The following is a 12,283-nucleotide window of genomic DNA, read 5'->3' as shown; positions in this document are numbered from 1 at the left end:
AGTGAGTTGCCAACTCCATCCCCGAAGGCCCGGTGGGATAAAAACTAGCAGGTAAAAATCGGAAAGGGAGGGGGGGATGTCGTAAACAGAGTAAGGGAAAAACCGACTGCGTATAAGCCTCCATGCAAGCCCGAATTTCATCTTATCTTCGTGATCCTTAGCGAAATGTACATTCGCGGCAATCGTCGGCCTCAACTGCCGGTTCTCCTAATTTCTGCAACAATGTCTTGCGAAAGAGCGTCGTCTTCCCACCGGCGATTCCCAATTTAAGTTGACGACGCATCTACTTATGAAAAGTATGTATCTTTTCTTTTTACGAGTAAGTCAATGTGTTGTCTAAAAATGTCTACCTTTACTTCAGAAGTACCTTCAATAGTTAGAAACTGGTAACAGGTAGTAGGAGGAGATTGGCTGGTTAGTTTAAAAGAGGGGGGAAGGGCCCAAACAGCTAGGTCATCGGTCACTTGTTCCGCCTAAATCAATGCCCCAAGGGTGAGAATAAAATAATCAAGACTAACAACACAAAATGGAGAGAAAGGAAAAACACAAGAACGACAGAAGGGCAACAAACACAAACGCAAAAAACAGGTAGAAGAAAACCACAGAAATGCAAAAAACAGGTAGAGATTAGAACGACAAAACAGATTACCATGGTTGGCTGACCATGAGAATAAAAAGAAGCCAGCCACTCTGCAACACATTAAAACCTCCACCCTAAAAGCACTAGGGTGGAGGACACAGAGGGACAAAGGACATGGGCTAAAATTTAGATCAAATGATATAACCCACCCTCACGAATAGAACAAAGCTGAATCAGTCAATGAGGCATTATCAGATAAAATTAGCGGAACGAGTCCGGTAACCGAAGATTTCGTCGCACGGCAGTCAAAGCGAGACAGTGCACCAGAATATGAGCCAATATCAACCGGGCGCCGTATCGACACTGAGGAATGTCTACACGGCGCAAGAGGTAGCCGTGGGTCGTCGCCCAGAGTCCCGGCGAGAGGCCTGCGTCGACGACTGCCACACATTTGTAGTCTCCTTAATGGCACGCAATTTATTGTGCGTACTGAGACTATGCCATTCCGTCTTCCAAAGCCGAAAAACCTGGCGAACGCAGGTCAGTTATTGCAATGCCGAACTCCATAAGCAGTTTCCGTCTAGCCTGTATGGCCAGCCTGTCGGCAAGTTCGTTGCCTGGGATTCCGACGTGTCCTGGGGTCCAAATCCCACTGAACGACCGGACCGTTCCAGGGCAAAAATGGACTCCTGGATGGTCGCCACCAAAGGATGACGGGGGTAGCACTGGCCGATAGCTTGTAAGCTGCTCAAGGAGTCAGTACACAGAAGAAACGACTCCCCAGGGCATGAACGGATGTGCTCAAGAGCACGAGATATAGCCATCAGCTCTGCAGTCAAAACACTGCAGCCATCGGGCAAGGAATGCTGTTCAATATGTCCACCATGGACATACGCGAAGCCGACATGAACCTCAGCCATCGAGCCGTCGGTGTAAATCACATTATGGCCTCGGTATTTGTCAACAGTCGAGATGAAGTGACAGCGGAGAGCCGCGGGGTAAACTGAGTCCTTTGCGCCATGTGAAAGGTCCAGGCGAAACCGCGGCCTAGGTGTACACCATGGAGGTGTACGCGACTGGACCTCGAGTATAGGTGGTAAAGGCAAGGACTCCAGTTCAGTTAGAAGGGATCTGAGGCGAACTGCAATTGTAAGCCCTGACCTGGGCCGCCGATGCGGGAGATGAATCGCCGTGGGCGGGAAAATGAGTCGGTGATAGGACGCGCATGAGAATTAAGAACGTGTGCAACGTAACTGGCGAGCAGCTCCAGCCTCCGCAAGGACGCTGGTCGCCGGACTCGTCCTAAAAATCCCGTCGCTAGTCTAACGCCACAGTGGTGCACTGGGTCGCGTAAACGCAATGCTGAGGGTGCTGTTGAACCATAAACCACACTCCCATAGTCAAGGCGGGATTGAACAAGGGCTCTGTATAGCTGAAGCAGCGTAGAGCGATCTGCACCCCAATTGGTGTTGCTCAGACAGCGGAGGGCATTGAGAGGCTGCCAAGTCAATCCGGCGTCGAATACCAGTACTAAACATCGATACGTCTCCACTACAGTGAGGGGATCGTCACTAAGGTAATGTTTTGGTTTCGGATGAATGGTACGACGCCGACAGAAGTACATAACACACGACTTCGCGGCCAAAAACTGAAAACCGTGGGCCCATGACTGCGCTTTGTGGATGCTCCATGTAAGCGCCGCTCAGCAACACCAGTACTGGTGGAGCAGTGCGACATGCAGAAGTCGTCTGCATACAGAGAGGGTGAGACGGATGGCGCTACAGCTGCTGCTAGACCGTTAATGGCCACTAAAAATAGAGATACACTCAATACAGAGCCCTGCGGGACCCCATTATCCTGTATATGGGGGGGGGGGGGGGGGGGGGGAACTATGGGAGGCACCAGCTTGGACGGGAAAAGTACGGGGCGACAGTAAATTCTGGATAAAAATCGGGAGCGGGCCTCGAATATCCCACACATATAATGTGCCAAGGATATGATGTCGTCAGGTGGTGTCATACGCTTTTCGTATATCAGAAAAGAAAGCAACAAGGTGTTTGCGTCTGGGACAGGCTGTTCGGATGGCAGACTCGAGGGACACAAGACTGTCAGTGGTACAGCGACCCAGGCGGAAGCCGCCCTAGCACGAAAGCCAGTAGGCCACGTGACTCCAGGACCCAACCCAACCGCCGATACACCATACGTTCCAGCAGCATACAAAGAACGTTGGTGAGGCTGATGGGCTGATAGCTATCCACATCAAGCGGGTTTTTGCCGGGTTTGAGCACTGGTATGATAGTGCTCTCCCGCCATTGCGATGTAAAGACGCCATCGCACCACATCCGGTTGAAGATGACGAGATGTCGCTTGTAGTCATATGAGAGATGTTTAATCGTCTGACTGTGGATCCGATCGGGCGCAAGTGCGGTGTCGGGCACTGAGAAAATCCCACTCTGTAAATGGGGCTTTACAGGGTTCACTGCGGCGTGTAGCGAACGAGAGGACTTTCTATTCCATCCGCGAAAGGCTGGGGGGGGGGGGGGGGGGTAGTTCTCCGACGCAGAGGCTTGAGCAAAGCGCTCATGCCGCTGTAGAGCACGCCAACGCTCCTTAATTGCTTAAGCGACTTCCGGCGACCACCAAGGGACTGTCTTTCGCCGGGGGCACCCTAAAGAACGAGGGATCGCGTTTTCCGCCGCAGAAACGATCGTTTTAGTTACCTGCTCAACCACCACATCGATGTTACCGTGTGGAGGAGATTCAACGGTGACAGCAGATCTGGGCAGGCGTCATTGGTCCTGACGTCGGGGCAGTGACAGGAAGATGGGGAAGTGGTTACTACCACATAGGTCGTCATGTGCTCTGCAGTGGATAGATGATAGAAGGCCAGGACTGCAAACCGAGAGATCAATGGCCGAATATGTGCCATGTACCACACTGAAATGTGACAGCTCCACTATTTAAGAGGCAGAGGTCGGGTTGTGACAGTAAATTTTCGACATCTCTGCCTCGGCCAGTAAGAACTGTGCCATCCCACAAGGGGGTTATGAGCGTTAAAATCTCCAAAAAGTAGAAAGTAGGAAAGGTTTAGGGAGTTGATCAATCAGTGCACAGCCAATGCATTCAGGGATACTGCACCATCTGGAGGATGACAGTTATTTCCTGCGTCGTCCTTATCCTGACAGCCACAGCTTCATGAGGGATTTGAAGGGGCACAGGTTCACTGCATATTGAGTTCAGGACATAGACGCAAACTCCACCTGACCCTCTATTATAGTTGCTAAGTTTCCTGTAATTTCCCTAATAGTCACGGAGGGCAGAAAGCAGTTGTAAGGCTTAACAGTTGCTGTAGCTCAGCCAGGTGGTGGAAAAGACCGCCGCAATTCCACTGGAGGAGGACGTTATCATGAGATTGGGAAGGCACGAAGTGCGCAAGGAGGCAGGTTATGCCTAAGGGTCACCTTCTGCCTCCGACTGAGTGTTTGTAGCCATTTCTATGGTGGATGAGGCATCAGTGAGAGCCAGGTTCGCAGGGGATGCTAAGATCTCCACTGCATCCTCAGATACAGTATTGATGAGGAGTGGTGGTGTTGGGGCCACCTGAGGGTCCTGTTTCTTAGCAGACTACTACTTAGTTTGCTTGCTCTATCACTTCTCTTTAGCTTGCTGGGAAGATTTCTCCGAAGCATCTTCAGGCACGGAGGAAGACCGTGAAGCTCTTCGTCCAGCAGCTTTTGGCTCCTTGAGCCACTGGCGAACTTCCGCCATGCCATGGCATTAGTGGCGACCTTGGAAGAGAGGGCCCCAACGGATCCCTTCCGCACGACAGGAGCCGGAGGAGGCTGTTGCTTCTCTGACACGAGTGTGGGGGGGGGACCGATGTCCCCTGCGTTGGGGGAGGGGCGCTGGCTCCCAAAGTAGGTACTTTGGAAGCAACGGAGGAAGATTTACCCCCTACCACCAAGGGGGCGGATGTATTCTGGTAGACCGGAGGGCCCACTGTTCGTGAAACAGAGTGAGGAACCATTAGCACTTGGGACAGCGATCGTGTTGTAGCTGTAGCTGCAACGTATGTTGACATTAACTGAATGGGGCGTAATCTTTCGAATTTATGTTTAGCCTCTGTGTAAGTCAACCAGCCCAGGGTCTTCTACTCAATTTTCCGCTCCTTTTGGAGTACTGGGCAGTCTCCACAGTTGACGCAAGTGGGAGGTGGCGCACAATGAGTACCTGGGTGCAGTGGACATCCGCAGTCTCGATATGTGGCGCTGGAAGTGCAGCACAAAGACATGTGCCCGAACTTCCAGCACTGCATAGGGGGAGGGACGTATGGTTTAACGTCACAGCGCTAAACCATCACCTTTACCTTTTCAGGCAATGAATCACCCTCAGAGGCCAAAATGACGGCACCGGCAGCAACCCTGTTGTCTTTGGGTTCCCTGTAAACGCGCCAACACCCCGCCGTTCTAAATTGGCTCGGAGCTCGTCGTCATACTGCAAGAGGTGGTCTCTGCTACAGACTAAAAACCGAGGCGAATATGGCTCTCTTCGTTCTGTAGCTCTACGTTCCTCCCATTGTGTAGTGCGGGTGGGAAACGATTTAGGGTCATACCTGTCGGCATTTTATTCTATCTTGTCCTTCATAGAGTCTGCTGGGTCCGTACAGTCACCAGCACCCACTCCGATCAGGGGCTCTCCCCACGGGCGCCACAGCGAAGGCCAACTGGCATGATGGCCGTTGCCGGGAGTCCTGATGCCCCAGGAAAATAGGCATCTACTCCTTGGCATACGTGGGGAGTTTATAGTTCAGGCATCAGCAGCGCGATCCCTGTGTTGTCAGGGGGCTACCACCAAATGGGTACATGAAGGCCCCGCCATAACGGACTGGCTACCGTTCTGGATATTGAGTGAGGAGAAATCCAATATTGTCATGGGGGCGAAAGAGGGCAGGAGACATTGGAAGAAGAAGACATACCCCAGAAAGTGTCCTCGGCCAAATAGTTGAATTGCAGGTGGAGATGCAAAGCCATGACAAGAGGTTCAGGAGATCTAATCGAAGGGCACTATGGATAAATCATGCACCACGTAAGGCATCCTTCCCCATATGGCTCGCACTTCTGTAGAATTTGGAAAGTGGCAGGTCAAACCATAAAATGGGACCTGAAATCATAGGGCCGAAAAGTGAGAGACTTCTTTCAGTCGCCTGTTAGAACAGGCAGGAATGCCTCGGGCCTATTCTAATCCCCGGACCCGCAGGGGAGCACGAGGGGACTTCAAAATGTTATACGCTATTTGGACATTATTATAGCAGGCCGATTAACTTTTATTGAATGCTGCACCACACTTCCAAATGACACATACATGATTTTTTCACCGTAGTCAGCAGGCCTCTTAACAACTGCCAGTCGTTCCGTTTCTCGACGCTGGAAATCCGCTCCACGATCACTGAGCCATTTGAGAACCGCCGTGTGAATATCACCGAAAAATTTGCTTCTGCTGCGAGTCAGTTCCTCGACTGGCCGGACTTTGTGGTCGATGTCGATGACCTTCCTTCATCCACGTCTGGGCGGCCTTAGTCACATTTTGGAACCATCGCGTACTTTAACTTTGGAGTAAGTTTACAGTTTCCGTGCAATTTTACTCCCCACTGCGATGCACGTTATCCCTGCCACAGCAGAACTGCATATGCAGGAAACCTAAAAGATGCACTCCCTGTTCTGACAACGCGCCATTCTTCTTGTGCAATAGTGCGCGGGACGCCATGTTTACTTTTTGACGTATCCTCGTACAATGGCACAACGATTTACGTTTGTAACTATTAGTCGACCACAATATTATTCCAACAGAGTGACGATGCTTCGGTCGAGCTATATGAGTCAGCGAGTAAACGGGGCTGATAGTATTCGCTCAACTGACCGTGAAAGCATTGACAGTGCGTTGCATTTTCCTAAGTCACCACTGTACTTTTTTATCGTAACGTCACCGCTTGTTTCCGATAACAGTGAAGTGCTATAATATCAAGGTTGATTAGTACAAGTACAAATATATGAAGCATAATACGTTTGAAGCGATGTGAATATTTCTCAAATGTCTTCGGGTGTTCCTTCACGCCATTACCCAAACTTAACAGTTAGCATGTCTAATTTCATATCGATTAGCTTCAAGCATTGTACCGAGCTCCTCGAATGTCGGTGTCTACCTTACGGTAGAATAGCCTCTTGTCAACTTCAGAACAGTAGTTATCTCCACTTAGTTTTAACACTTTCACCGTCACATTTGTCAGTGTTGCCTTTGAAGTAGTTAACGCACATCGGCAAATTAGTTCGTAAAGGCGTGGCGGTGTGACATTTCTGCAGAGGCTTGCTTGTTAACAAGTCGCATAGCCAGGCATGCTAACCCAACTTCCGTTTGCTCTATCTAGGAGAAGCAACACACCACAGAACTTTGTTGAAGTGAATAGGTAAATATACTAATGTTACCGATCAACTATCCATGAAATGAGTCTACTATACAAATATGGCCAGCTGACATTCATCATCATGTTAGCAATCGCATCTTCAGCTGTCACTCGGCATTCAGTTCTATATATATCACCGACAAATCTCTGTTCAGCTTATTTCATTTTTTCTCGGTGTTAAATAATTAAATCGAGAGGTTCTTTGAGCGAATTTCAAGACAAAAAGACGCAGCCAAGAAAGAACAGACGGAAGATGGGAGCATCATACAAATAATAATATTCCGCTTAGCTACCTCTGACCCACTACAGTCGTAATTTTGATAGGCTTTGACTAGAATACTTATTTATGCATTACTATTTAAAATAATTACTCTCTGCTCTTCGCCGTTAAACACAACACAGAATAGTTGCAAGCCCTCTGAAAGCGTACTGATCCCGGTAACGCGTAATTAGTAAAATAAATTATTGTTACACACTTCTACGATTCACAGTCAATCAATGGGACACAATGTCGTCGCATACAACACTTCGGTTACCTTGCTAAAAATGTTTGTAGTGTCAACCACTGCGTTCCAAAGGCCCACGACATTGTCGTATTCCAGCTTCCGGTGGCGTAAGTCTACGTCTAGACACTTGTGGTCTAAACAAGAACCAAACTAGAACATAGCAAGAGCCGAAATGTTTGTCTTCCGATATCCCATTACAAACCTAAATCGCCGAAACTATTTCCAAATACTTATCTAGGATCTGCACCATTGCGCCATTGCAAGAGACGGTTTCTGACGTACATTGTTGTAAGGATTGAACGGCCCGGTTAGATTTTGGTATGGCAATGATAACTGCTGCAATAGAATTAGGTCATAGAACGGGCAAACAGATCACTGCAGTCTGAAAGCGCATTTTCACCCTTTTGTACGTAATTTGGTATGTAGCGGAACACTGGAGATCGTAATTGTAATTAACTGTAAATTATGACTTTCTTTGGATAAATTTGGAGCATTACAATGTAATGTGGTTTAGCAGCAATGCAGCTTTCCCCCCTTTAGAGGTCTAGAGTTAAACAGAACTTTGACGCCGTTGTAATGCACGCTCTCCACATGTTTGCAAACATAGATGTCTGCATTAGGAAGCTGTAACAACAAAAACTCTAACTTTTATACATTCACAACTACTGAGAAACGCTATTCTTCGTAGTTTACATAAAGTCTGTGATAGGTAATTAAATACGTTCCTCTGTGTAACAATATTAAAATCAAAGATAATAATATTAAATTACCGCTATGTCACTAATTAAAACTGTATTTCTTTCCTGAAAAGCTCTACCTCAATACAAGATAAAAATGAAACTCCCGTACCTATATTACCAACATTTGTTGGTTATTTTACTAACACATACACAATCAGTTTTCTGTTTCGGTGTTTGTCATGCACACAACCAGAACCGCTCAGGACCATCATGTCCCAGAGAGTCCCACAGCTAGGGTGTGGCTCCTAATCTGTTTTCAACGCCATCTGCAAGAGAATGCTGGTAGGTTCACCGAGTGTGTGTGTGTGTGGGGGGGGGGGGGGGGGGGGGAAGCGCAGGGGGGGGGGAGGGGGTGGCGCGGGGGGGGGGGAGGGGGAGGCGCGGGCAGATATCAAAGAAGAGCTGTCATAATAGGCTGTGGTTAACCCTGAATTACTAAACCCTCGTAAAATTTACGTTTGCAGTAGTGTATAGAACAGGGCATTTTGTACTTAATTTGGTATGTAACATGCCTTTGGAGATCTAATTCAACTTAAAGGCATAACCTATAAATTATCATTTCTTGTGAATACAATGTGGAGCAGTAAAGTTTACGATGGTTTAGTAGCAATGCAAGTTCTCCCCCTTCAGTGCTCTAAGATTAAAGAAATGAGAGAAGGAATATTGCAGTGTAACATGTTCACTAAAGACCAATTAGCAGCTAGTATTGGACATAAAACAACTCAGCCGTATTATCTTTAAAAGAACCATCCCGACGTTCGCCTAACGTGATTTAGAAGAAATCATGGGAAATTGAATCTGGATAAAAAGAAAGCGTCGACAACTACATCTCGATGCATGTGTGTCATCTCAAAAATTTCATAGCAATAAACAAGAATAAGACGAGAAAAATGTGACCTCTAACTCTTACAAACAATTAAGAATGAAGAATACTTATTTACCAATTAAAACAGATACTGGCGTCAAACATTCATGGCGCTTACGACGAGAATATTAACTGTACCGTAACGTGTCACCCATTCGTCCCACGAACTGTTTTCCAAATGCACTTGTGATGAAGCAATGAAGAAATAACACAGAAATAAAAGCTGCCTGTCTGTGCTGATCAGCTCGTAAAGGTATCATTACTCTGTGGACGCTGGTTTACGGCACAAAAGAAAAGCTATCCTTACAACAGTCAGTCTGTTAGCATGAGCGCTACATATAATTTAATATTTCTCTTGTTTGAACCCAAAGACACGCTTCCATCGAAACGTCATGTATCAGTTTCTATGGGATGGTTTACTAAATATCAGAAGCCTTTGACCACATAAGAGGTAATTGCTTTCTAGAAGACGCTTCTATCTATATTTCTTTGCAGCACATGGGACACACTTGGTAATTTGCGATTTGTGGCAGCAGCAGCAGCAGCAAATATGGCTTTTTCAAGTGGTTGGCTGAACACAAACAACACATGCAACTGGGCGCACTCTGGACAGGCGACAGTCTCAAGAATCCTCCACACAATTAAAATAGTCCAGAGAATTCCTGCCAGAAATAAAAGCAGCTACTTGGATCGCCGCGAAATAAGACTGACGAAAACGAAGCTACGGTGCAGCTAGTTAAGTCTTAATGTATCCCTTACACGTTTCTTTGTACCTGTCGTGTTTTAATTACCGTTTGTTAACAAGTATAGTTGGCTAGTTATCCACTCACTGCACGTGATTCCCAGAAGTTTAGAAGAACAAATCTCGTGAAATTATTATACAAGTTTCAGCTGCAATAAAGAACCAATACTTTTTTAGTTTCCAGAAAATTCCTGCCCGAATGCAGGTTTCCGAATTTGGCCTGTACTAAATAAAACCACGTTGACGATCTCATCCGATTCGCTCCTAGTATTAACTGAATGTGCGGCACATATTCGGAAACACGAAATATTGGGCTAAACAACCAAAATACAACTGTTGTTAAAATTTTACTCAGTCTCGCGCAGACTTAGCATGAAAAGCCAGCACACCTAATATTTTACCTTTTTCTATACCAGATGATTATCAGCATTCACGACGAAAACCTAGCTGACGAGTACCGTCCTATCCAAAATGCGCCCGCGAATCAGTGCGCGCACACACGCACACACACGAGAGAGAGAGAGAGAGAGAGAGAGAGAGAGAGAGAGAGAGTCAGCGGTGCCCTGTATTAAGATCGCATAGTGCTCCGACAGAACATTTCTCGCGAGTAATTAGAAAAATCTTTCTTGTTACAATTTAAAACATTTCTTCACTACACCACTGATTCTGGATTTACTTTTACACGACTCCACCGCCATCAAGTGCGCCTAGCGCACAGCGAAGGTTCGGCAGTTACGAACCGTGCTGCAATGGCTCAGTGAACGACAAACAGCCGCAGGTGAGGAGGCGGGGCAACCGGCTTGTACAAGAGGAATGTTACACATGACCCAGCTTTGTCGTCCTACGTTACCTACTAACCTAACAGAGCACCGCAGACTATACGCAGAAATAACATGCAGCGCACTTCTCGGGAAACCTCTCCTTTAACAGTCTGTTGTCATACTCGGTTATGAGAAGCGCTGAGGCTGAACGAGGATCAAGATTGAGGCATAAATCACTAACTATCCGAATGAAGGATTCGTTGCCTGGCGTTCACAGAGTCGGCCTTATCCCAGCAGGCCACTGAATAACGCTACTGTGTCGCTGCGGTCAGCGTTTGCAAAAAGACAACCACAGCTAAGGAGCGCCTTCGGGCGGCTCCGACGAGAGCATCTCTCGTCTTACTCTCGAGCAACTTGTCGATAGTCGGGCGGGAAGGAGAAGGTTCTCGAGAAGCAGAACGAGGGGCGTCGCTGCATGCGGCGTGACTTACATGACTGCCGGACGGAGCGCGTGCGTGCAGGAGACTGGAAGCTGAGTCTGGTGCTGCGCGCAGGGCCAGCCGAGGCCGCCGGGACATGTGGGCAGACGAGTCGCCAGGGTTGCCGCAGCAGACACAGCGCTGCCTAATAAGGCAGCATAGCCACCCTTAGCGCGCTTACGCAACTTCTTTGTCCAACACTACCCAGCGACACAGGCCCGCCTATCACTGCGGAGCATTCGCACTTAGCAGCTTGACGTCGGTTCGATAATCGGCACTGCGCCACGTCTCCGCCACTGCCTGGCGCTACTGCAGATAAGCCGTTCCTCCACCCCTCTGCTCTCTCCTGACGAATGACTCGTACGTATCTGCTATGCACAAATCGACAGCTAATATTATTGGCGATGTTGTCCCAGCTCGCCACTTAGCGCAATGCTCGTGATAAGAGTATTCAGGCGACCAGGGCAACGGAATGTAGCACACCCATGACTAGCTTTCACAAAACAAAGCTTTTTACAATGATTGAAAATTTCGGCACATGCGGTAGCATAAGACCTGCGACCCGGTGCCACCTGACTTAATGCAGCCACGAAGATGCACTTTAGACCGAGCGACCTCCTGCCACTATCTCAAGACTTTTGGGTTGCGAGTCACCACGACTTTTAAGCAGTTTCCTGTTAGTATGGATAGCTTCTTCAAATGGTTTCTCTGAATAATTTCAGTTTCAAAAATCTTTAACACGCGAATGATCATGTTTTTCAAACAGCCAAAACTTTCGGTCAACACAGATTTTATTCTTTGTCCAAGATGCTAGTAATCTGTACTATATTCCTGTGTGAGCAAAGTAAACTAATTCTGATGAGGCACAATTAACTTTGCAGCAAAAAATCAAAACATTCAGAACGACGAATTGCCATTTCTAAGTGAGTTTCGGGTCGGAGAGTTTCAAATCAACAACCGACCAATTAACAGCACTAGGTGCGTCTTCTCACGCTGCACTTTGAGAAAAGTAGACCCATACGAAGACAGCAAGTAATTATTCATAAGACTCGACAAGAATTCGAAGTGTTGCGTGGTATTCCGTATTAAGTCAATTAGATTTCATCTAAGAGTGCGGCAACTGCAGTGGGCAATAGAGTTCAAAAATGGTTCA

The 12,283-nt window shown here is 47.5% G+C and overlaps 1 protein-coding gene across 1 annotated transcript in view; it reads right to left on the bottom strand.

Moving 5' to 3' along the window:
* The window catches only part of LOC126471456 (microtubule-associated protein Jupiter), a 44,236-nt gene extending 32,851 nt beyond the window's left edge, over nucleotides 1-11,385 (bottom strand). Inside the window, exon 1 of the mRNA XM_050099646.1 lies at nucleotides 11,143-11,385. Coding sequence (XP_049955603.1) covers nucleotides 11,143-11,144 — 2 coding nt within the window. The 5' untranslated portion in view covers nucleotides 11,145-11,385. The remainder of the gene's footprint in view (nucleotides 1-11,142) is intronic.
* Nucleotides 11,386-12,283: the final 898 nt, after the last annotated feature.

Source organism: Schistocerca serialis, chromosome 3 (assembly GCF_023864345.2).
Source record: "Schistocerca serialis cubense isolate TAMUIC-IGC-003099 chromosome 3, iqSchSeri2.2, whole genome shotgun sequence".
Classification (NCBI taxonomy): Eukaryota; Metazoa; Arthropoda; class Insecta; order Orthoptera; family Acrididae; genus Schistocerca; species Schistocerca serialis.
The sequence above is the reverse complement of the archived record's forward strand: the minus strand, read 5'-3'. Positions and strand labels throughout refer to the sequence as shown.